This window comes from Enoplosus armatus, chromosome 6 (genome assembly GCF_043641665.1).
Source record: "Enoplosus armatus isolate fEnoArm2 chromosome 6, fEnoArm2.hap1, whole genome shotgun sequence".
Taxonomy (NCBI): Eukaryota; Metazoa; Chordata; class Actinopteri; order Centrarchiformes; family Enoplosidae; genus Enoplosus; species Enoplosus armatus.
In genome coordinates this window covers 26,461,243-26,488,885 of record NC_092185.1, presented here as the reverse complement: position 1 = coordinate 26,488,885, position 27,643 = coordinate 26,461,243, and the positions used below count along the sequence as shown (strand labels likewise).

General features: G+C 41.8%; 1 protein-coding gene across 1 annotated transcript; it reads left to right on the top strand.

Annotated features, from left to right (window-relative positions):
• On the top strand, nt 1-27,643 carry pard6a (par-6 family cell polarity regulator alpha). The gene is made up of 6 exons (XM_070907618.1): nt 1-289; nt 6,105-6,327; nt 20,992-21,281; nt 21,697-21,822; nt 23,212-23,411; nt 26,543-27,643. The coding sequence occupies exons 1-6, from the start codon at nt 176-178 to the stop codon at nt 26,865-26,867; spliced, it is 1,278 nt and encodes a 425-aa protein (XP_070763719.1). The 5' UTR covers nt 1-175; the 3' UTR covers nt 26,868-27,643.

Here is a 27,643-nt window from a genome sequence, read left to right as displayed (position 1 = left end):
CGAGACACAAACACAGGCGCGAGACCTAGGCTGTGTTTTTTAAAACCGAGTGTCGTAGGAAAACAGGACATTAACGGACCGCGGCTCTCGTCGCCCGCTTTTAACGTTTTGAATGAACGTTATCTTTTCTTTTACCGGGGGACAGAGGAGGAAACAACAAGCATAATTCCGGTGGATGGTTTTATCCGCAGTGCCTCAGCCAACCAGCCAACAGGGGAGCAGAATGTCAAGGCAGCAGCAGCGGACGCCGTTAAAACAAACCGACAACGTGGTGGAGGTCAAGAGCAAAGTGAGTGGTGGTGCTAATGCAGGGGGGGGGGGGGGTGGGGGGGGGTTGACTGTTCGTTTTGGCGTCAATGACAAGATACCAGGGGGTCTGGTTGATGCCAATGCTCTGCCCGGTGCGCTGACTAACACCGACATAACCTTGTGCTGCGCCGTGTTCAGATGAGATACGTGGTGTCTCTGCCGTTCGAACAAGCCGACACGTAACGCGCGTTACCCGGCTCGACACCAGCAAATTCAGTGGAAATGAAAAGCGAGTGTGGTGCAGCTGACAGGCGGCCTGGGTGCGTCTACTGTACACTGTAAAGCAGACTACCAAACCCAAGCCTGCTGTCGTCCGCCGCTCCGTTTAATTCCGCATTTATTCCGTCGCCCCCCCCCCTCTGTCAAAACACTCCCCAAGCTCTTCCTCCCTCTTATTTTTCAGTGTCTTCAGTTTCATCCCATTACCTGTCCAGTCCGGCTGTGTTTACTGAAATACTGTAATGAAGTGTGACTTTAGTGTTGGTGACATGTTAGCAGTAGGCTGCAGTAGGTGTTAAGGTTAGGCTATATTTACTTTGTGACTAGCCTACATGTACATAGTTACTGTACTGTAGCCTATAGTTTGAAGTAATGGTACTTTATATCCACTTTGGAGGCCCATTTCCCACTAATTGAGGAAATGGGTGCATCTGACAGCTGTAACTTAATAGGGATAATAATACATCCATTAGCCTAGAACAGTGGTTCCCAATCTTATTCTTAAGGGACCCCTATTTTACTATTGTATATACACTGACGACCCCCCCCCCCCCCCCCCCCCCCCCGCCCCCCAACATACAATTACAAAAAAGTAGGCTACCTCTTTTGAAATATCTTTATGTATATTTCATAAAAAGAACAATAACAGCACAGACCAATTAACTGTACAATTAACATAAATAGTGAACTTAATACCTGCAGGAAGTTTGTGTAAAACTAGCAATTTGTATAAAATTCCGAACAGACTAATTCCTGTGGATATCGCAATGTATCAGGCGATTTTTTTCCCCTTATATTTTTAGAAACTCAATTCTCTGTCCGTATTATGATTTTCTTTTAATTTGACTACAATTTTTTTTACATATATAAAAATTCTTACACCCTTAAAATCAAGAGGCCTTTACGGCCCCCCGTGGAACCCCCAGGTTGGGAACCACTGGCCTGCAACATGGAGAAGTTTTCTGAGTATGAGAGATAAACTGTGTTGACATCAAAGGAGTCATATCAAATCATAGTCAGTTAATCATAAGCAGCAAATATGCCAGCAATATGGCATATAGGTACTTACAGCTAAAACATTTAAATACTTATTACAGATCAATGCATCAGTAATGTACCACTGTGGAAGGAAGCATTCTTCACAATGAGCAGGCCCACTTAAACTTTTTAGTTACACATTTCAGTGACTTGAAACGTATACTGTTAATGAGCGAGAATGGATCAGCAATATTAGACTTGCTGTGGTGCTGTGGATTAATTGCAATAGCTGGGAAAAAAATCTAATCATGTGTGCAGGAGAGTTCAGACTTGGCATTGTAATTATTGTCTTATATGTTTCTTTCAGGATATACATTTACAGGCATTTAGAACGTTTTAGTCTGAATGTTAGAAAATGTATGTAACAATAACACTTGTCATTTGTCATTTCTATGGCGAAAAATAAAAGAGGCTCCTCATTTAAACCCACAATAATTATCATAAGAACATGTCGTGGTGTCTGGCAGCTTTAGGGCGCTTACACAGTACTGTAATTGTATTGTTAACAATTCCTTACGCTGTAGGAGCATGTAAAACTATACTTACGGTACATAGAAGCTCTGTGCAGCTGCTGTATCTTAAAAAAGAAATATGGCTGTCAAGAGCTACTAGCCTACCTGCCACCCATGGCTTGTGTACTGACTTAATAAATCAGATGATGCCAGTTCTGTGTGAGAATGCCTTGCAGAGCCGTGCTGCGCTGAACCAGTTGTTGGAGCGGACAAAGCGGACCTAGTGTACTGTTATGACAGCTACAAGTGCCATATTAAAGCCGCGGCGCGTCCTTAAACTGGAAGTGGTAGCAGGTAATTACCTCGGTCAATTACTACCCTCTCATTTACTGTCACTACAAAACAGGTTAAGCTCAGCAAACTCTCAAACAAGTTGCTAAAGTGCATGAAACGTTAGTATACAACAGTATACAACAGGGCTAACTATATAATATATGTATACATAAATCCACAGCGGACACAAAATGGCGGCGGCACTCAGCTGTACAGTATTTATTGTCTTTCAACTTGTCACACAAACAGTGCTAGGAGGTCCGGTTGGTTTACACTTGGTCAGCACTGCTAGGTCTAATTTACAAGTTTACAACTTACCTTAGCATATTGCATATACCTGCAAGCATTTTTTTAAGGTCACAAATTTTGTGCACAAGTAGAGCAATAATGATCATGAAATGTGATGTGTTTCATAACAGCAAACAATGGACGGGGTGTTATGGTTTGTGTTCATTGAACTTGACTTCAAACTTGACCAAGCAATGAACAGAAATCACTACAGGCAAGTGCACACTGATAATAAGACATTACAATGTGTGCTTGGCTGCATTTACTTCGATATTCTAGTGAGACATCAGCTGTACCGACACCATCTCCACCTCCACCTGCTGCACTCTGAGATGCTGAGCGAGATTTTTTTGTTTGTTTTTTTGTTTTTACACATAGTTAGGTAGCAAGTCATACTCTCACGTGACTGGTTACACTTTCACTGCTTTGTGGTTGCTGTGTATGTTAATGCAACATTGTTAATAGGAACCGATCAGCAGCCCATCACGCTGGTGATTCATATTCAGGATAGGCCTGATTGGTGGATTCCTTCATTTGCCATTTCCCATCAGGCTGTGTTTTCATGATAATCTGAATTAAACAGGTTTGCTACTGTTCTCTTGTAGCGTTAATAATGGCTCCATTTACTTGTGCACAGTATTGCGCACCAACACAGTGAGTTTAGGCCATAGTCCAGTTACATAATTACATAAACCTGTCCTTCCCTATAATAATCCATTTAACTAGACTAAAGTATTTCCTGTTTTAATTGCCAGTATTCATCTACCCACCCCAAAATGATATGTTTCCTGTCCTGGGTACAATCACGCCTTGCCTCTGCACTAACATTATATTATGCTGTTGATGCATCCCATCATCCAGGGATTTCTGGTGAGGATCGATGTGGTTGGGTAGTCCAGAGGGACTTCAGTGATTTAGAGTGAGGAAGTTTATAATGGAAATGTGTGAGTTACATATCCAGAATTAACCTTTAAAAAAGGCTGTGAAGCTATTTTGAAAGAGCGTAGTGCACGGGAATGGATTTAGATTTACCAAGAGGAGCTGAGGCAGAACAGGTCCAACTTGACCACAGTTCAAAAGGTCAGGCTAACCCCTAGTATGTAAATGTTACATACTAGGGGTTAGCCTGACCTTTTGAACTGTGCCTCTCTCCCTTAAAGGTGATCCGATACATATCTAGATACATGGCCTGTATCGATACGATTCAGGGACCATACATTTTAATCTGATACAGTTCTTAACATTTGTTTAATGTAGGCATTCATTTTCCATTATAAATTAATAATTCTATAAAAGTGGCATTGCTTGCCTTCAAATAGATACTGTATATTTTATAAAAGACCAGGGAATCCCAAGTATTTCTGTTGCTCAAACAGACTGACAACAAATTCTGTAACAACAAGCAACGTTCAAAATGCGAGATAGTGAGTGTTAGTCGACTACGTGACATGTTTCCTCAAACAAGACTCCAGAGACTAATCAAACAGATGTGTTTTGATGAAACAAAGGCGTCTACGAGGACAGCGATGTGTTATCTGGCTGTTTTCAACAGCTGTCATAACTACGACAACAACAGACGCATTCAGCAGAAAGTCACCAGTTAACAGGGTCACTTGTTAAACCGAAACACCCGCATAGGTTTCACCATGCCGTCTCACCAGGTGAGTGTTGAGATATGTTGTCCTCGTTCTACAGACCTTACAAATGGCCAGACTTTGGTACAATATATTTTACTTCTTATAAAATGCAAATGTCTTCCAAACTTTAGATTTGTTGGTGCACTGTAAACCGTGTCGGACGTGTTTGGTTTGGAGTGGAGACGCTGTGCAGAATTAGCATCAAAGCATAGAATCGGACCACCGACCGGTTCATGGTACATTTAGAGCGATCCAGGGGTCCACGTATCGGTGTAGTCGCATCTTTAGCGTTAAACCCGGATTCCTATTCGTATTGGTGAATCATTACACCCCGTTACACAGTATGAAAAAGACTTTTTGATGTGCACATGAACATGGATTTGAAGCTTTGGTGAAAATGTGGCAGATATACAGTATATGAAGACTGTAGTGGTGCACTGAGATACAGAACCACATCACACCGGGCTTGGGTGTGTACCGCGCACACCCGGGCCATTACTATAAATCACTTCTCTATAGACAGGCACATTGCAACCTATGCATACTGTACTATCATAAATTAGAAACTCACAACCCCCTTCCCCAGTATAGCCATACCACATGGCCAATGATGGCTGACAATAACTACAAAGGGCTAATGGACACTGCAGCATATTCTAGTATTAAGCCACATAAATAGCCAAACACTGATAGAATCAGCAGAATAAAGCATCACAGAGGCAGACAACACTAAGACGATAAACAAAATAAACTCCACAGCAACTGCAGCCCAAAAACAAAGCAAAGAGCAAAGCCCGTAAGCACAGCTGGTGGTCCAGGATTAAGAGTGTATCACTCTTGCATATTTTCAAACAAAGTAAATAGAAGTGTCTTGCTAGCTTTATGTCATGCGCTACATCTGAAAGTCTGCTGCAGGCTGCACTATGATTTTGTTGCTGGCATCTAGCTGGAATGCACCAAACACCACCAGACAAATGCAGAGCTACTAAACATCTTTATTAACATTGCAGCATTGCGTTAGCCCATGCAGAGCTTTGAAGTCGTGTTTGCTTTAGCTGATTAGCATCAGCTGTTTCATTCATGCTTCCTCATTCATCAGCTGCTCGACTACCACCTGACTTGTAACATCCAGTCATATGTATTACTGCCGATACCTTGTTGCCGACACCATTTACCGCTACAGCTCCCTCCACCACCCGACCCTCTCCCTTGGTATTTTTGATTTAATGCAACTGTGTAACCATTTGGCACGAAGGGTCAAATCCTTGATTTAAGTTTTCACTTTGACTGAACCTGATGACAAGCACAGCGAGCTGGCCTCAGAGTTACAGATCTGCTGTGGTTTGAGGTTCAGCGTCTTGCTCAAGGACACTTCGACATGTGGGCTAGATTGCCAGCAACCCCAATGCTGCAGTTCATTGGTCCAGGTTTTACAGTAGATATCCATGAGGATAGTGAATGGAATTCACCCTGGACTGTTTTCATAGGGATTATTTCTTAAATAGTCCCCATAAAAATAGAGGGTGCAGTCTTTGGATTATCCATTCACCTCCATTGTATTGGGGCAGTGACTCTAGAAAGAAATGTTGCTGTTGAGTTTTTTTTTTTAAATGTTTTTTCAATACTTTGAGTCATGTCGTCCATCTTTATATACAGTCTATGAGCCAGACACACATTTAAAGCCAATAGAACATGTGAACAATGATAGTGATGAAGGTTGTCTCAGCTGTCAGTGTATTATATTACAAGTTGATCCTGTCCCATCCTAAACTGTGGACTATCCGAGGGGGAAACACCACTTGATGTTTGTGTGCGTTGTCTTCTGCAGTTCGAAGCAGAGTACCGCCGCTTTGCTCTGAAGAGGAATGGCCCTGGCGGCTTCCAGGAGTTCTACCGCCTCCTCCAAACCATCCATCACATCCCTGGTGTGGACGTGCTGCTGGGATACGCCGACGTCCACGGGGACCTCCTTCCCATCAACAATGAAGACAACTTCCACAAAGCTGTCTCGTCGGCCAATCCGCTGCTCCGCATTATCATAACCAAGAAAGGTAAGGCGAGTAGGGACAGACTGTGGGACACAATAGAGAGAGACAATGTATCACTGGAACCCATAGAACAGCCTTGGATGAAAATAGACTCTGTGCTAGACTGCTCTACCTGTTGGCTGTCTTTCCTTGCTTTCAAGCATTGTCTGCTGGCGTGTGTGTGTGTGTGTGTGTGTGTTTGTGTGTGAGCCAGAGGCTCTGCACAGCTGCAGGGAAGGCCTTTTGTTCTCCACATCAAACATGGTTTGTTCTTCATACACAACGCCACCTGATGATTCTCTGCCTACCCTGCCTTTTTCCTTATGCTGTCTTTATGCAGTTCTCCTTCTGAGCAGGCCGTGTTGTGACTTTTTTTTTCTGGGCCACGTCAACTACATTAGATACTGCTGTCTAGGTAGGAAAAGGGGGGTGGAATAGGGACACTATTAGACATTACAAACCCATCACTTCAGAGTTTGTCACATGTAGGGCTGGAGAACACGGTCTGACTTTGAGGGATTAATCTTTATTCTGTTAGGCCTTGGAAACGTTGACAAAGCAATCTCTACTAAAGGTCCTCTCGCTCGCTTGTTCCAGAGCTTTTGACCGTGTTAAACGTTCCACTAATCAGAGAACGTCTAGGACTTCTTGTCCATGTTGGCTTAAAATGAAGCTTGGCAGCTCATTCTGATGACAGCTACCTTCTGATGAAGACATGGTTGAAATTCTGGAACAAGTAAGCAAGTGGACCTCAATTTAAATAGAGGGAGTTTTTATGAAGTGATTACTGACAGAAGAAATGCTGGATTTCTTGTCAGACCACACTTCATAGTGGACTGTGCTAATTGACAGTATGGCGTCATGGTGCAATATGTCATCATCATGTCTTGATCATGTTTTTCCCAGCTGGTTCAATACAGTCAAGGTATCTTTTGTAATAACTGGCTCTACAAAACCTAACAATGGCAGTTAACCGGCTCGCTAAATTAGGATTTTCCGATGAAGTATCGAGCAAGTTCACGTGAAAGATGCAGGTATCCGATTCAACATTCACCAAAGCCAGAACAAAGTCTTTTAAAAAGACAAAACATTACACTAATGACTGTGGGGGAAAGCATTTCAGAGCAGCAGCAAATGCCATTCAATATTTATAACTACAGTCAAATGACATGATCTAGTTTCTATTAAGTGGTACAGTAATTATTTATTGATAATATTGTATGTTGATACATTCACCAGGAAGGCAAGGGAGTCTGGTCTCTAAACGCAGTCTACAGGGTTTCATCTGATGTCTTTGTGCAGCTTGGACATGGTGCATTTAGGTGTGCATGTAGGGTTGTGCTTATCATAGAATTATAATTGTGTTTCATCATCAGATAGCTACACAGCTTTGTACTTGAGACTCATCCTACAGACCAGTATTTTCCTCAGCCCACACTGTCATCCTATCACAGCTCGACTGTTCCTTAATCTAAACTTCATTAAAGTTTCCGCGAGAAATAAACTATTTTTTTGCGCTGTATCAGCCAATATGACGCTACTTACTAGTCTTGTATCGAATAAAACAATGGAGGTTTAAGATGATCTGAAAGTACAGCACCTCCTGTAGGGGAAATCCACAGTCATACTTGTATGGAGAAATGACATTCATGATGGTTCTTAATGAATTGTTAATCAGGGATGGTCTGGCAGTTTATGTAATGAGGAAAGGAACTTTTTGTGAATATGCCAGTCTTAAGATTTCAAACCTGAAGTTTCCGTCAGTACAGAATCTGTGTATCTGATCTTTTACGAGACCAAGATCCTGCAAACTTCTCAAATGGGCTGTTGTGATGTCATGTTACATGCTGATGCTGTCTCTGCTGGTCTACTTTTGTATAGCCGAACCAATTTGATAATGAGCTTCATGTATTTAACCCTGATGCAGATTATCAGTCTCTTTCTTACTGTAAAAACATCACCTAATCCACATTCAGAAAATGACCTTTAAGTAGTTTGCAACTGCCTGTGCAAGTAATTTACAGCTGAATTATTACCAGTAAATCAGAATCAGAATCAGAATCAGAAACTGTTTATTGCCAAGTAACATACATTACAAGGAATTTGCTGTGGTCTGAAGGTGCTATTGTTTTGATAACAAATAAGTAGAAGTTTACAAACAAAACAAGGCAAAACAATGCGCTCCAACAGACCGAGGCAGCCATCCGCGGCGCCATCTTGGTTTGTCTAATACTAATATTAAAGATAATGCTAAATCCTGCTGGTGATGAAGGTTACGAAGGCCAGTGGATAAAATGCTGTGCAGAATGATGACCTTTATTACAAGGGTGGAGGGAAAAATGTTACCACCTCACCCCGTAATATTAATCCTGTCCTGGCATAACAAGTGTTTTTTTGTTGTTGTTTTTTACCCATGTTAGATAAATGAGTGCAGTAATAGCAAAACAGAACACACACAGTTGGTGACCATTGACTAAATATACTGTATCATTCAATCATTCATATCACTCATCTTCTTTAATGAGTGGTTTGAAATGATTTACAGCTGTAAAAAGCACCATGGGAAATAATATCATTATATTTTACTGCTCGAAAGTAATGCTAGCTGTCCCTATTATTTACCACTCGGAAATACTCTGAGTTGGTGTAAGGATTTAATAAAGAATTCATATCTACAGAATCACTAATGAGTTCTGTGGTGATGAAGGGTGTTTCTGTTGGCTGGGATAAAACATATAAACTTACCTTCCTATCTTGTAGCCCTTGCCATGCTTAGTTCTACCCTCATGTATTATTTGACTGATTACATATCTTGCCACTGCATTGTTGTCTCCCAGGGCACCTTCTTCTTGCTGTGTCTCCGTATCTTGCATAATTCATGATGTAATGATGCTAATCTGCTGTTTAGCAGGCTGCTATTGTTGTTCAGAAATCACAGACAGCTGCTAGTATAATCAGATTAACTCAGTGGTCTGGGAGAAGGAGAAGAAGGAGAAGGAGAGGAAAAGAGCTAGGGAAAGCAAGATGTTTAAGACAGAGAGAGAGAGACTGAGCCCAGAGAGAACAACAGGAAATCAACATACACTTTTATTAGCAGGGCCATTTATTTTATGGGGCAACAGCCAAAGTGTGTAGAAATGTTTTCAGAAGTCCATCAAATCCCCACAGTAAAATCTTAAACACACACACACACACACACACACAAATTGCTTTGGGAATAATGGCGTAATTTAATCTCCATTGTGCTGTAGAAGCTAGCCTGCACCTCATTAGTAAGGATTAGGCCATGAGTTAGCCAACTCAAAATCTACTCTCCAATCACTTTATCTTTCGTCCCTGAAGCCTAATCCTGTTTCTACACCACATCCACGTGAATGGAGAGACTCATGCAACTGCAGATTCATATAGTGGTGATGATTCCTGATTTTTTTTTGGGGGGGGGGGTATATCAGGTTTTCCTTGATTCAGCTCTATAAACATCTTCTTAAATTATACATAGTAGGCTTAATGGCAACATTACAGCGGCTCTGTTATAATATTGCACTGTATTAGGACTTCATGGTATGTTAAGTGTATGTGTAGATCTATGAGGATGTAAAAGCTTCCTGACAGCTTCAAAACATCATTAACCTTGGTGCCTCTTTGTCAAGGCAAAAGTTCATTTTGCTCACTAAGCAGCAGCTTCCTTCCTTCTTTCTGTGTGTGCCCCTTTATCTCTGTCTGTCTTTAAATTCACAATACTTTCCCTTTATTTTCTGTGACTTTGTGTGTTTGCACATGTGTCTGTATTTGTGTGTGTGTGTGTGTGTGTGTGTGTGTGTGTGTGAGAGAGATTGAGAGAGAGAGAGAGAGAGAGTGATAGCAGCCCATCTGGTGTTGTAAACCATTAGCCACTGAGTGGGATTATCTTACTCTAAAAGACTTCATCAATCATATCAGCTCCACTCACTGCCACCACTTTGTATGCTGTGTGTGTGTGTGTGTGTGTGTGTGTGTGTGTGTGTGTGTGTGATAGCCGTGGTAGCAGTTGTGCAGAACTACAGTGGTTGCTGTGGTAACAGTTATGCAGAACTACAGTAGTAGCCATGCAGAACTAGAGTGGTAGCCGTGGTAACAGTTCTGCAGAACTGCAGTGGTTGCTGTGGTAACAGTTGTGCAGAACTACAGTGGTAGTCGTGGTAACAGTTGTGAAGGACTGTATAAGTATTACAGTGGTAGTCATGGTACAGATGAAGGTGGAAGTGCAAGGCACAAATATACAGAACCCCAAATATTAAATTATATAACATTTTACATATTTTTAATCAGTGCAGTTCTCAGCAAGTGAACCATTGATTCATTGGTTAATTTGGCATTCTTAAAGGTGCTGACTATGAGCTCTGTGATGCTGGCATGCTGCTGGCATACCTGTACCCCAGCACTTGGTGTGTGTTTTTGTGCGGGGGAAATGATGGAGAAAGAGAGAGAGAGAGCGAGAGAGAAGGAAATGAAAGATTGAGAAAGAGAGATTGGGAGAAGGAAAGGGGGGGTGGATGAAGAAAAGGAGGGTACCACAGAAATGACTTTCCAGAAATAACACCAACACACAGGCATGGATACACAAATAACACATAGAACACTGCCACAGCTGCTGACATGCTTGTGTCTGTAAGTGTGTATAGGAATGCACTTATATAATGTTGCAGCAGCTCCCCCAGCCTTCTGACTGATATCTCTGAGTTATGACGGAGAGCTGGCAAAAGACGGCTGAAAATATCTGCGTACAAAATGATGAGAGGAGGAGGAAATCAAATATTCATACACACAGCAGCAACATGCGGGGATGGAGAGAAGGAGAGAGGCAGACTGAGAGAGGAAGAGGTTTTTCTGTCTGCAGCTCAAGCCGTCTGTCTCGACACCCTGTCATCACCAGTAATTCAGCTAATGAGCTGAAGTGAGTCAAATTGGAATGAATTGCTACTGTCGGACGTGACATATGGAAGGCAGTTAATGTTGTTTGTGGTGCTTTGGCACTGCTGGCACAGTAGAAGCACTGTAAAACTGGGAAAGACTGGGAAAGAGGAGGAGATGTAGTGGAGGAACTGAAACAAAGATTAGGGAAATTCTATTTTAGTTACTAATCTTTGTGAAATTCAAAGTGGGGGAAATAATCATGCTTGTAAGTCCAATACACAACCAACTACTTTAAGCAACAAAATAACAGTGACATCAACGCTAATCTATAGGGCAACTAGAGTAGTATTAATACATTCTAAGTAATGGATGATTCCTGATATGTCTGCAATTAACAATCATTTTCATCATCGATTAATCCGTCATTTTCTCAATTAATAGATGAATTGTTTTGCCTATGAAAATGTCAGAAAATTGCCAGAAATGCCCAGATTGCTTGTTTTATTTGACCAACAAATATATCCAGTTTATTATCATATGTAACAGACAATCGAATCCAAACATTTCTGCAGCTGGAACCAGAGAATGTTAACGTCTAATCAATTGTCAACCTATGAATCATCAATCAATGATTCATAGGTTGACAGTGGTCAGAGCTAGCTTGTCTGCCCCCGGCTAGCTTGACTTTTAGCTCATCCCTCTCCTCAAAGTGTTTTTCAGTTGCGTTTAGTCACAGTAGCTCTGGATGGCATAACGTACTCGGGCTCGAGGTACCTAACCACCGTTAGCTCTTTGAATCCCTCGACATCTACCACACTGACTGGCAGCGTATCGGCCTCAGTTATTTGGCACACGTGCATCACACTCAGCCTCACCGGCACTGTCTTTTAGGAAGTGTGAAAAGGACTTCAGCTGTGGCTCTTCTACATCTGATATTGTGATGAAGTGACAGATCGCACAGTATTTATCATAGAGCTGGTCAATATTCCATCGGTTGTCTATAAGAATCCCTTGACTTTAACTCTTTGTAATTTGGCATTTTGATCCGATTCCTCACAAATAGTGAAATGTACAATCCAGCAGTTTAGTGGAGAATTCCATTTCATATAATCCGACAGGTAAAGAAGGTAAACTCTGCATTTATAGTCCAAATATATTTGATTGTGTCAGCCTAAAGGTGTCTCTTATATTTAATAATAAATTAAAACTGTATCATCATCCGACTGTTGTACTGAATGTGGGAAGAAGTGAAGAGACAGACTGAGAATAAGTGGGAAGTTCTCTTGTTGGGAAACCCAAAGGGAAGTTAGTGAAGGGTCATATTACCATGCTATCAGTTAGCAGCTTTATCAGTGATTCACACAGACTGAGGTGGCTATAGGAGAGTCTAAAACCCTCTCTGTTCTGCTAAGGAGAGAAGAGACCCTCCGAATGCCACAAGGACAGTTCTAGCAGTTCTAGCTGTTATGGGACTTTTTGGGTTAGGTTGGTTGATTTGCTTGAAATGTTTTGTTCTTAATTTAAGTTCACACTGTCCGACTCCAAGCAGATTAGAACTCTTATGTGGCTTGTTTATTGATGATAACCTGCCAACAAGGCTTTAGGGGAGGAAAACAAATGTGATCGTTGTGAAAGGTTTGGTTTGGCCTCATTTAAAAACTTACTAAATGACCTGTTCAACTGTAAAACTGTAGCACAATGAAACACAATGAAGGGGCTTTATAATGTAATATGTAAGCCAGAGGGGAGAAAAATACAATTTTATCTCTTAAAGGGTAGCAGTAAGAGGAAAGGGTTAATACCACACCCTCACAGCATGAAGTGGGCTCTTTGTTTCACGCCATGCCCTCTTTATCTCTCTCTCTCTCTCCTCTGTACACAAGCCCATTGTAGACCTGCACTGGATTCAGCCATATGGCAGCCCATTGGGCTCCAGATGGAGGGCACTACAGAGTGAGGTCACTGTTATACACACACACACACACACACATTTGGGACAGATTTGGGACACACAAACACAGCGGCAGATGATAATATCCTACTTATATTTTGTGAATGATTATCTATTAGTTTGCCATCCACTTTTCAAACGATTTCACTGTTGCAGCTAAAAAAAACTCAAACACCGTCACACACACACACGATAGATTGAGTGAATGGAGTGAATCAACAGTGTTACGAGTCTGTGTTTAATTCGGCGTGTGTCTGATCCACCAACCAACTCTTATTTTAGTGAGACATCTTAATTTTTAACGGTTGCATCTCATTTCCACTAAAATAGCGCAGCTAGCCAACGGAGGCTTGCAGCAAGTTTGTACGGAAATACAGTTTATCTTTATGGATTATATTGATGCCGAATTGACCAGAAGACTGTCGAAATACAGAGCACTTTATCTTGTATTTCTAGAATGATGTGTTTTTACGGAGACTTAAGGAATTTTTAATATGTTATATTTCTTAAAGTGAGTTTGGCGTATTTGGCATAATATATTTTCCCCGGAGAGCGTTGAATTCATCGAAACGTTACTGAAACTGACCAACCTTTTTTGGAGTGTTTTAAGTCATACAATTAAGCTTATATAAAATGCATGTCAGCTGTGTGGGCACACATTGGCTTTAGTCAACATGATACAAAAACAAAACTGTTAGATGTGAATACTGTACAATTAACATACAAATACTCATAATCCATATTTTTTCTGTGTATTGCTCAGTACAAAGAATGATTAACTGCAATAACAGTTAGACAGTGACGTTGTGTTATTAATCCTTAGTGAGATAAATGTGACAATTAATCATGACATTGATTCCAGATGATTTTGCCCAGCTCTATGCAATGACTTCCCTCCGTACATGAAATAGCACAGACAATGTATATTGCTGTATATTGCTACAGTAATAATGGCATGGCATAAATGTAGCGTGTCAACAGTTCATTTGACACAGGTCAGTCAGGGAGTTGATCAGCCAACACTCAAGACTAGTCAGTAAAGCAGTCAGTCGGGAGTTTCTAGGTGGACTGTTATTTATTGTTCTCTATGTCTGCCAGGAAGAACGGCCTTCATATCAATAAACTGAGCCCCGACAGTTAGAGCGTACTGTCTAAGCATTTCATTCTGTTTGCTTTGATATTCCCTTCTTTGAGCTTATGAAATAAAGGTCTTTTATTGACATTATGAATATAAATTATCAAGCTTTTTGCTGCCACAGTGCATAAACATACAACTGATGCAACATCAACACACACCTCTAATATTTGTATCTTTATGAGGATCCGTCATTGTTTGCATTCATGCCCTGCCCCCCTCAACCTAAACCTAACCACCAACTTTACCTTCATAATAACCTTTTTATTATATTAGAAAGAGTCTGCTTCATATGTAGAGTGTCATGAGATGACGTTTGTTGTGATTTGTTGCTATGTAAATACAATTGAAAATTGAATTATAACCTCATTTTAAGGTTTTTAAGTTGTTTCTGATGCAGAAATCAACACCTGATTCGCAAACAGCTCCTTGAAAACGAGAGGACGGGCAAGAAAAACATGTTCTCACTCTGAAGGTTGTAACTCTGGTTCCCACAGAGACAGAGTTACACAGACGCCTACATGTATACAATCGGATCTAATTGCATTTTACTCTATAAACGTACAGTATCAGGGTTCACTCAAGACACACATGGACCAGCTTGTACTGGCAGACTGATAGCTGATGATGACCTTATAGAGCGCTGCAGGGATGACATATTTTTGTAGGCATACCCAGAAGTTAGCATCGCCCTGGTTCCCTCGACAAAAAGCCAATGGGATTTTTTTTCCATGGGATTTTGGGTTATGCCAAAAAATAAGCTCAGTGGCAAACAAAAGTTTATGATAGTTACACGTTTTGTTCAGCAAGATAATTTTCACTAATGAACACCACTTTATGATTGAGTAAAAGGGGTGTAAAAAGAGTAAAAAGCTAATGTTCGGCTATAAAGAACTACACCACGGTCGCATTACTTCAACGTCACCACCACTAAGCTCAACTTTTAAGAGAATATAGATAGATATACATATATAGACAGATATAGAGCATAAACACAACTAGGCTGTAAAGGCGGACTAGTGAGTAGATGACTTTCCGTGTTCGGCATGAAGAGGTTAACGTCCCCAACAACCTCTGTAGTCTCATTTAGCCACTTTTAGCCGCCTTTTTTAAGACACGTAAAAGCTTGAAACTTCACGAGTGGGGTATCTACTGACATATTTTATGTCATAGAACAAAACATGAAAACCTCTTAAATTTGTGTTAACCACAGATCTTATTTCAGGCCAAAAACCCATTCAAAAAAACCCACTGACTACCAGACGAGGTGTAAAAATACTAATTTCCGGGTTTTAGGACTCATTCCTGCAGCACTCTATAGGTCCATGGTGGACTGAATGATGCTCATTTTATAGTCTGTATTCTCTATAGCAGATGTTACATTTCAATAACATGAAATCATTGTATTCAATTAACCATTATTTGCGATGTTCAGAGTGATTTAATACTCCGTGTAACACAAAATAAAATCTTTTTGTACCTCAGTGTTTCCGAACATGAAAGTAAGAGCTTGTGTAAAAGCTGTTGTATCAGTTTACAGAAGATTGTCTGTTTGATTTGGATGATGTTGCCATAAACCTTCAGATTAGACCAGGAATTTTGGAACATGACGGTCTATCTACAATACTGTGGGATTTACATGGAATTACAATGTTTATCAGATTTTGGGTGTAACGCTGCTTTAAAGGACAGGGAAGGAGAAAGCCTACAATATCGTTCTATCAATCTACAGTGTGTGTGTGTGTGTCTGTGTGTTTAGAGGGGGCTAAGCAGTGTCTGTGCCTTCAGGCTTTAGTCTGGCCCTTCTGCTAAGGTTCTGTCTCTGTTCTAGCTGCCTTGTCAGGAAACACACACACTCTCTAAATGGAGACAGTACGCGTATGTGTGTTTTCTTACATTAATGTTGCTCTCCATTGGTCGATACTGCTTCTCAGAGAGTGACCTAATGCACACCCACACACACACACAGTGAGGGAAACCGTGTGTGTAGCAGAAAGAAAGAAAGAATGCAGCAGGTCAGGTATTTGTCTCCAGCAGAGAAGCTGCTCTTCTTCCTTTCCAACTAATAAAAGCCCGGTATGAGACTTGGCAATTAATGTGTGGGTGAATGTGTGACATGCTTCTTTGACATGCTTTTCTCCTTGCTCTTTCTCATTTGTTGTGACATGGTCCAATAAAGTGTCAGGAGACAAGTAGAGAAAACCATGTTTAGAGTAATCTCCTATTACCTACAGATAGTTTAGCTGTGTGACTCCACTTACTGTTAACTATCATTGGCAGTGATACAGCATGTCAAACCATCTTTGGGGGGAAAGTATTTGACGTGTACTTTGAAGTGATCAAGATGTTTTGGCTTTACTTTTGGGGGGGTTTCTAGTCTAATGACCATTAGTCAATACATGAAGTTGGAAGACATGTTGTTTGTCATATTCCTTTCAGCAGTATAGAATGTGGTTGTACAAGTTCTGATAGAATGTGGCTTTGCTGCCACATTGCTGACATACTGTAGCCATTTAGACATTCCCATTGTCTCCCATGAAGACCCTGCAGTTTAAGACTTGGTGGTGGGGTCAAAGAGTGAAGCGTTTGGAGTCTTTTACGTACAGCCTAGACCAAAGGCTTCCAGTTCAGCAGCTGTAAACCGAGCTTGTCTAGACTTATTTCAATCTTTGAGTGATTGTGCAATATGTAAGACGTGGCAGTTACATTTTTGGATACACGTTTAGCATTGCAGCAACTCTCAGAAATCTCCCATCCCAGGTGGGTCTTAGATGTCCAAGATATATGGTAAAAAAACAGTAAATGATTTAGAGGTAAGTCTTGAGGGACCGTTGCCACGGGGCTAAACTGGCAAGAAATGGATGTTCCCTCTCTCACAGCAGTCTGTTTCATCAAGGCTAAATGAACACTGACTCACATCAGGCAGCAAATGGTTCCTTCAATGCTCTTCATGAGCTGGACTGAACTTTTGGTCACGCCCCGATCATGGATGTCACAGCAGGTGTTTTCCCTGAGCTGGCACAGGCAGATTTTATTCAAATCGTTTGCAAAGGCTGATGAGGAAGCTAATGGGTCTAGTGTCTAGGTCTTGTGTGGGTGTCTCCACCTGCTGTTTTGGTTCATATTTGTGCAGCAGCACGAAGTGCAAACGAGCTGGCTGAAGGTATCTCTAGATCAGAGGAGAAGAAAGAAGAGAGGGACAGGAAGACACACATTGTGAGAGTTAAGGTGTTTCGGAGTAGGATTTGGGCGTGATGACTGATGGGACCGAGTTGGTCTGGGTCTGTTCTAGTCTGGGTCAGTTGGTGCTGCCAGTCATTCTCATTAAGATTTTTGTGACTGACGTTGACGACAGAGGATGACTTGTATGTCACCTGAAGCTGGGCTCAGACTACAGGAGTTTCGGGCCGATTCACCCCTCCTGACAATCGGAGGAGAAATCTGGTCTGGGACTTTGGTTGGTACCGATGTTCGGCCCAGATTATTTGGTAATGTGAGAGGTTAACAGATCCAGCCTCAAACCTCCTGACCTGCTCGCAGACTCATCCGAGCCGCCCCCGATCATTTCAAACATGTTCGATATTTAGGAGTTAAAACCTGGATGATTACGTCGGTACTTTGCGAGCAGGACCACATTAGAGGGACCAGTCTACAAGGAGACAGAAGCTAAAGTCCTGGAGTCCTGGAATAGCTGATGGTGTTGCCAAGCCCTTGAGGTTAACGTTAGCTAGCATACTGGGCAAGACCAGCAATACTTGTTAAATCATTTTATCAAATCTTCACAGGTAGGTTGGGATTTTTCGGAACATGTGATGGTTATGATCCGGTTAGCACTGCTTAAAGTAAGGTGTTGTTCCACCATGAACCTCCAGAACGGCTTCAGATCTCTTTGTCATAGATTCTCCCAGTGTGAGAACTCTACTGGAGGGATAAACAGCAGCATTATTCCGAAAGATATTCCCTCATTGGGTAATTGATGATGGTGGTGAAGATCTAAGACAGGTGATTAGTTGGGTTGAGATCTGATGACTGTGATCACCATAGCATATGGTTCGCATCATCTTCATCCTCATCAAACCATTCCGAGAGAACTGACGCCTGTATGGAAGCATCTTTCATTTGTGACCTATTTATACCTCAAATGAAGATTTGATACTAGTTTACCTTGAAATTAAGATGCAAAACTGTAATATAATCTGGTTAAGAATAGTGACCAGCAACTCTGTTGTTATTGCCAGATAGAACCGGAAACAAAACAGAAGAGGTGCGGCTGCTATATAGTCTGCTCAGTGACGTTCCAAGCCAAAAACAAAAACATGTGCTGTCTGGCTTCAAGAAGTTCCTGTCAAACCAAGAGAATGATTGAAGACCTGTCACCCAGTCAGTGTGATGGGCATGGCACATTGCAAACATTCTTCCCTTTTTTTCTGGAAGCAAACTGTTTACTGTGTCTGCAATGTTGCTTCCAACAAGCGACAAGGCCTGGACTTTCTTTGGATTGTGATTCATAGCAATTTAATGGGTTTGTCCTGTGCGGACGCACTTGAATTCTGCTGCATGGGCATGGCCTTGAGAATCCTGTTTGTCCATAAAAGTCTGCTTTTTAACCCAGCGTTAGTCAAATGCCATTGCCTTTACTTTATACATGTGCAGCCAGAATTCAGTGGCGAAATGGATCACGTCTTAGTCACATCTAGAGTGGAAGAATCCTTTAACCCTTTCAATCTGACCTCTGTCGTCCTGCCTTCAATTCAACCCACAGCAGTGCTTAAAGATGTAGCAGTAAAGGATATAACATATCATATGGCACGCCCGCTAATAGAGGCAGCTGATACCTCAAAGATGGAGGCAACAAAAGAATCATCAACTGCCGAACAACAACAACGATGGGGATTAGAGATTGGGAATAAATCTGTCTGTGTTTAATCTGCTTCAGAGTCTCAACCCGAGACCCTGACCCTCCACAGCTTGCTCAGACAAGGAGGTTTCTAGAAATCTACAATCCTTTGGTATTAAATCTTTAATCAATCAGGCAAGTTAGTGGGGGCCGCAGTCCTGGTTAAAGTCTCAGCATGGGGGGGTTCAGTGGGATACACACATGTGGACTGGACAATATCAGATTCTAATATTGTTGTGAAAATATGATTAAATGCTTTTTACATGCATCAATTGCTAGCATATACTTACTAACATAGTACAAATAGCTTTCTGTATTTAGAGTTATACTGTATGTAACTTCACTTTCGGTTGTTTTAGTAGTACTGTACTGACAGTAGTTGAAGTAGTGGATGTGGAAGTAGTCATTTATTCAATTTCTTTCTAGTCATGTAAAATACTTTTTGATGAAGTCATGCTGTCAGCTGATCGTTGATGACGCTGCATAAGAGAGAGAAATGGCAAAATAAAGAAGGAGGATGGTGGAGTGTGAAATTAGAAAATGATGTGAATATTGTAACACAAATATTTATAAATTCCCCGTGTACATACAGTCAGAGTAACGGATCCAAATATGAAATTTGACACACAGAATAATATTTTTGGATGGAATTGTATTAATGTTCCTCCAAAAAAATAAAAAGAAGAAAAACACTCAGATGTACATTTTTTCTTGATTAGATTATATAGATAAACCTGTGGGGGGTTTCTGCAAGCTCTCCGACACCTCTGTGTGAAGGACTGCCAGGGGTCACCCCTGCTGCAGGTTCCCACAGCCTACATGGCAAACACAAAGTCGATTTTGATCAGTTCTGTAAAATCTGGATTTTACTGAAGGTTTTTAAAGTCCACTACTGTATGGTACAGTCAGCCTACGTAGCTCGGAAAACCTGGTCGTCGTTAATATGAATCCAAGAGGGAACAGTAACCTGGGCTCCGGGTTTTCAGTGCCAGAGGTGTTCCCTCCGCGCCCTCCACTAAACTATGAAACTATATACTACCGTCGGCATGGTGTTGCAGTGGTTAGCACTGTCGCACGGGGAGGTAGAACAGGGTAGAACGGGTTAACTCTACGTTGCTCCCGATGGAGGCCTGCACCTTGCGTGGCGGGCGACCGAGCCGCACATCGGTGTGTGTGAATGTGTAAATGAGACCTGATCTGTAGCACTCTGGGAACCGTTAAGGTTGAAAAGCGCTATTTAAGTGAAGTCCATCCATTTATGGAGGGAATATACTGTTTTCAATTTGGAAAGAAATGACAAATAGAGGGCAAAGAGGGACATAGTGTATATAGTTCTTTCCCAATATAGTTAATATAACTGGGCTTATTTCTTTTAGTTCTTGAGTTTTTTAGTTTTTACTGTTACTTGGTAGTATGTGTTGACTGAAGCCTACTCTAACGTCAGTTTGGGAGTGAATCACTAAACATTGAGCATGGTGTACGCTGTGTTTAGCCTGGACCAGTATTGCAACCAAAAGTGTTAGCATTGCTTCTGCTATAAACCAACATACATGTAATGTATATTCAAGTTTTAGCATGGGGAGTCAATTGCGCAACATGGTGTACTGTATGCGGAAGTATTAGTATGGAGTTCAGGGATCTACCAGGGACACAAGGTGGATTTCTATGCCCATGTTTCTATCACTTGACAGCTAAGTTAGCCATCAGGCCAGTTGAAATATTCATTTAGAATAAAAGTTGTAGTTAAAAGCATCACAATATCACAATAATAAACTGTTCTCTCTATCCTTCTGTGTGTCTTTTTTCTCTCAGAGGATGAACCTGTAGTTTTTGCCACCAACTCCCTCCAGAGGCGCAAAAAGGGGTTGGGCTTAACCGGACTGCGCACCGCCGGCTCAGGCTCCACCCACTCAAAGAGCAAACCGGGCCTCATGATTGGCATGCCGCAGAACTTCAGACAGATCTCGTCCATCATTGACGTGGACATCTTGCCCGAGACACACCGACGTGTGCGACTCCACAAGCACGGTACCCACAAGCCACTGGGCTTCTACATCCGCGATGGGGTGAGCGTGCGGGTGACACCACAGGGCGTAGAGAAGGTGAGATCAGTGATTTCATTTCAACCTACTTACCATTCTAGGTACAATTTCAATTTTAAAAGTTATTATAACAGTCAATAAGCACGCAGGACAATAATAAAAAGGTGAATATTAATGTTAGTATAGATATCATACAGGACGTCGTTATGCTACATGTTACACAGAAACATACAATACAGCATGCAAGGCAAATAAATAAGATATGATAATGTTATTAGGAATAAAATAAATGGTGAACACACGAAAACCAATACCATACAACATACATAAAAAGAAGGTTAATGCTATTATAACATTGGTAATATTTGGGCATGTCGTCTGCATAGATATGATAATATGGTCGTGAAACATGTTGCAGAGAGATGTAACATTTGACTCTTTATCTACTCTTTGTCCTTCTTGCGTCCTCCTGCAGGTTCCAGGGGTGTTCATATCTCGCCTGGTGCGTGGCGGTCTAGCAGAAAGCACTGGGCTGCTGGGAGTTAATGATGAGATCCTCGAGGTCAACGGCATCGATGTAGCGGGAAAGTCTTTGGATCAGGTAGATACAGTGTCCAAACTGAACCTCCCTGGAGACCCTGCCACCGCCCTAGCAAAACATGTTTACAGGGTTAATTCAAAACTTGCTCAACAAATTATGTGGCAATTTTTCTTCATTATTATTAATAGGGGTGTAACGATTCACCGATACGAATCGGAATCCGGGTTTAACGTTAAAGATGCAACTACCTCGATACGTGGACCCCTGGATTGATCTAAATGTACCATGAACCGATGGCCCGATTTCTAAAGCTACAAAATTCAACTGTCAACATTAGCTTAGTATTGCTTGCGAGGTCAAAACAAAACATGTCCAACAGTTTTACAGTGCACCATCAAATCTAAACTTTGGAAGAAGTTTGTATTTCATAAGAAGTAAGGAAGATTGGACCAAAGTCTGGCCATTTGTAAGGTCTGTAGAACGAGGACGACATATCTCAACACTCACCTGGTGAAACCTATGCGGGTGTTTCGGTTTAATGAATGACCCTGTTAACTGGTGACTCTCAGCCAAATGCATCTGTTGATGTCGTAGTTACGACAGCTGTTGAAGGCAGCAAGATAATACGTAGCTGTCCTCGTAGGTGCCTTATTTAGATTTTTATCAAAACATACCTGTTTGATTAGTCTTTGGAGTCTTGTTTGAGGAAATGTGTCACGAAGGCGACTAACACTCGCATTTTGAACGTTGCTTGTTGTTACAGAATTTGTTGTCAGTCTGGTTGAGCAACAGAAATACTCGGGATTCCCTGGTCTTTTATGAAATATACAGTATCTATTTGAAGGTAAACACTGCTACTTTTTGAGAATTGGCTTATTTCAATTTAAAATGGAAAGTGAATGCATCGCATCGCACCAAATTGTTCTTTATTAAAATGTATCGTCCCTGGATCGTATCGTAGCTCATGTATCTAGATCGGATCGTCATCTAATTATTCATCATATTCATTTTATATACACTTGGAAGTTGATCATTGATCATTTCAGGCATCTCACACAGTTTCATAATATAAAGACACTAAGGAGGACTTTTGCAGGGTTTTAAGCTGATCTTTTATTATGAAACCAGCTACCGCATAGTACGTAGTAAGACATAGTATAACCTGACTGAAGTGTTTTTCAATTCTGGGCTTTTCTGGCTACTGTTTTTTCCTCATTTGTTACAATCACATTTTGATGACTAGGCTAGCTGAGTATTAGGCTGCAGTGATCTTAATGCAGAAGAAAAGAGCAACAGGCAGTCAGATATTCCAATGTACTTCCAAATTTCATATTTTTCAGATTTGAAGAGTGGAACCTGTGATGCATGTGGTTGACTTAATAAACAAATCCTTCAAGTGTCTTTTTTGCCTTTTTCCAGAGCTCAGACCCCTCTATTTGTCTCTTTCAGGTTACGGACATGATGGTGGCCAACAGTCACAACCTCATCGTGACCGTCAAACCGGCCAACCAGAGGAACAACGTGGTGCACAGAGGGAGTAAAACCTCAATAGGCAATTCTGGTTCTGTGGGCTCAGCTGGATCTACCGGCTCGGCTCTGTCGCATGACTCACCAAGCCCCGCCTCTCAGAGCAACCCCATTACTGCAAGGTATGAGGATAGGACAAGGGGATACTAAATACTGTATGTGCCAGTTTATGTGCCACTTACACCGATCAGGCATAACATTATGACCACTGACAGGTGAAGTGAATAACACTGATTATCTCTTCATCATGGCACCTGGGATATATTAGGCAACAAATGAACATTTTGTCCTCAAAGTTGATGTGTTAGAAGCAGGAAAAATGGGCAAGCATAAGGATTTAAGCGAGTTTGACAAGGGCCAAATTGTGATGGCTGGATGACTGGGTCAGAGCATCTCCAAAACTGCAGCTCTTGTGGGGTGTTCCCGGTCTGCAGTGGTCAGTGTCTATCAAAAGTGGTCCAAGGAAGGAACAGTGGTGAACCGGCGAAAGGGTCATGGGCAACCAAGGCTCATTGATGCACGTGGGGAGCGAAGGCTGGCCCGGTGGCCCGATCCAACAGACGAGCTACTGTAGCTCAAATTGCCAAAGAAGTTAATGCTGGTTCTGATAGAAAGGTTACAGAATACACAGTGCATCGCAGTTTGATGTGTATGGGGCTACATAGCCGCAGACCAGTCAGGGTGCCCATGCTGACCCCTGTCCGCCAGCCGAAAGCGTCAACAATGGGCACGTGAGCATCAGAACTGGACCACGGAATAATGGAAGAAGGTGGCCTGGTCTGATGAATCACGTTTTCTTTTACATCACGAGGATGGCCGGGTGCGTATGCGTCGCTTACCTGGGGAACACATGGCACCAGGATGCACTATGGGAAGAAGGAAAGCCGGCGGAGGCAGTGTGGTGCTTTGGGCAATGTTCTGCTGTTACTTTGACATGTACCACCTACCTAAGCATTGTTGCAGACCATGTACACCCTTTCATGGAAACGATATTCCCTGATGGCCGTGGCCTCTTTCAGCAGGATAATGCGACGATAATGCGACTGCCACAAAGCAAAAATGGTTCAGGAATGGTTTGAGGAGCACAACAACGAGTTTGAGGTGTCGACTTGGCCTCCAAATTCCCCAGATCTCAATCCAATCGAGCATCTGTGGGATGTGCTGGAGAAACAAGTCCGATCCATGGAGGCCCCACCTCGCAACTTACAGGACTTAAAGGATCTGCTGCTAACATCTTGTTGCCAGATACCACAGCACACCTTCAGGGGTCTAGTGGAGTCCATGCCTCGACGGGTCAGGGCTGTTTTGGCAGCAAAAGGGGGACCAACACAATATTAGGCAGGTGATCATAATGTTATGCCTGATTGGTATACACCAATACCAAGAAAATCCACATAACAAGGACCGAAAAGTCAGTCAGTGTTTTCTCAGAGTGTAATGTATGCCAGGGTGTAAAATCCTTTAAAAAAGCGCTGAGGCCATTCTGACTCTGAATTATAATGACAAATATAGCCACAAGCAGCAGCAGGAAAAGGAAGAGGAGGAGAGAGACTTAATCACTGGGCAGCAAAAGGAAAGCAAACAGATATATTGCATTTATGTAGACTGACAGCAACATTTTAATTCACTATGACACCCCCCTGATCAGTCCTGTGAAGTGTAAGCAAATTTCCAGAATTTTTACACAAGCTGCTGATGAATAGTTGGGACAAGATGAGTATCAGACTTTGTCTTCATAAGCAATTGTTCATTTTTCCAAATAGAGTTGTTACAGGGAGGACGTATTTTTGTAGGCAAACCCGGAAGTTAGCATCGCCCTCGTTCCCTCCACTAAAAGCCAATGGGATTGTTCCATGGGATTTTGGATTATTGCAGAAAATAAGCTCTGTGGCAAACAAAAGTTTATGATACTTACACATTTTGTTCAGCAAGATAAACTTTACTAATGAACACCACTTTTATGATTTTTGAAGCGTAAATGGAATCGCCAGAAGTAAAAAGCTAACGTTAGGCTATAAACGAACTACACCATAGTCGCATTACTTCAGCGTCACCACCAGCTTAACTTTTACATATGCTACCTCACTATTACTTATTCTTAAATGTCAGTGCAATACATATAGTCATACACAATAGTGCAATACATACATATATATATATATATACACACACACACATACATATACATTGCTATTGTATATATTTTTTACTTTTACCTTTCACTTAAATATTGTAAATGTGTATATTTTTATTTTCTATTTCTTATTTTTTATATTTCGTACATACTTTTATTTCTAAATTGATGCAGCTTTCTACTCTTGAATGGGAGCAGATGTGAGTAGATGATTTTCCGTGTTCGGCATGAAGACGTTAATGTCCGCGACAACCTCTGTAGTCTCATTTAGCCACTTGTTAGCAACCGCCTTTTTTAAGACTTAAAAAGCTTCAAAATTCTCGAGTGAGGTATCTACTGATGTATTTTATGAACAAAACGTGTAAATCTCTTAAGCTTGTGTTAACCACAGACCTTATTTCAGGCATCTAACCAAAAACCCATTCAGAAAAACCCATTGACTTTCAGACAAGGGAACCGGAAGTGTAAAAATGCTGACTCATTTCTGGGTTTTAGGACTCATTCCTGTAGCACTCTATAGACGCTACAACTGGTTTCATTGGCTCAGTCTTAGTAGTGGCTAAAAATCTCAGTAACCTTTTTTCATGTCATATCTAGAAGGAGACAGAATTCCAGCAAAACATGCATAAAGTATATGATACATCCATTCAAACTGTAAAATGTGAAATGTAACTTCAGGACATTCAATAGACAAACCAGCATGAATCAACCATGCATGTCGCTCACGGAGAATTACCACCAGCTCTGCAGCTCCCCTCAGCTCTATGGAAGTTTTACAGGTTGTGTGGCCCCATAGCTTTACTGTTTGGTTCTGTCTCAGCCCTCTCATCAATCTGCTGTTTCCAGCAGCAGCATCAGCTGTTACTGTTCCCTACCTGCTCAGCAGCAAACAGCAGACAGACACAGTAAGAGTAGCAAGACTAGCTGGTGAACACAGTGGAGCATTTAGCAGCTAAAGAGCCAGATATTTCCCTCAGGAGGTGGTGGAGACCAAAAACAGAGCTAACAGAGACTTACAGTCATCAGGTGGACAAAAAATCAGATGAAAGCAGGGTTTAGACATGATTTCTAAATGAATTCTATAATCATTATTTGCCGTGTCGTCTGTTGTTACTGCAGCAACAGCATTGCAGAGGGCGACAGTGACGATGAAGATGATGACGGCGACCTCATTCTGGAGAATGACTGCCTGACACCCTTCGACTCCCATCGGGTAACCAACAGCAACGACACTAACCTCAACAGAGACTCGCCTAGCAACAGGCCGCACAACTCCACCGTGGTTAGGCCCCTCCCACAGAGCGTGTCGTTGCCCAACAGCGTCGGAGCGTCCCTGAGCGACAGCTCCTCCGCGATGATGTCCAATCACAACGGAAACCCCGCCCACACATCCAACAGCAGTCAAGAGAGCATGAGAGAGGACGGCAACATAATAACACTGTAACCACGACAACTCTGACGGCTACACTTAACAACCGCAGAGTGCTGTAACCATGACAGTTACAGACTCAGCAGCACCTTTCCTTCCTGTTAGTCCCCTGATTGGTGTCTCTTTTATAAAGCAGGTGGAACACTTAGGAACACTGACAGCAGGACAAGAGGGTTCTGCTGGATCGTGGGGGCTTTCACAGACTACAGGTATAACAACGCTGACTCTTTACATGGCTGCAACGTGAGGCTGTATACAGCTGAATTGTCGGGTTCATGTACGTAAAAAAAAAAAAAAAAATTAGGGAAATGATTTAAAATGCCATAATGTATTAACTGATCAACGTGGACTTACAGAGAGCAACAAGGTGGAGAAATAAACTGCTGCTCCTGTAAAAGCCATAAGTCAGTTTGATGTCAACATGTTTAACAAATCATCTCTATTCCAAAATTTGCTCGTGGAGTATTAGGAAACAGTTGCACCGATCAGAAACCTCATTATTAATTGTAGGATGGCAGGATTGTTGACCACAACAAGACAGTGAAAGAACAACAAAGTAAAACATGAAGGGCTCTAATATCATGGCCGCTCCAACCTGGCTGGTTTCTTTCCTGACTTTGAAATTCTCTTTGCCGGTCTGTGTGGCGTGTCGCTGTCCAGCACAGATGGTGCACCGTGCTCAGGTTGGAGCAGAGTTGTTGGTATTTTTGGTGGAAAATGCACAGCAATAGTGAAATCAATTTCAACCAAGTAATGCATTTAAATTGGCAGGTAAAGTGAAAGTTTAATGT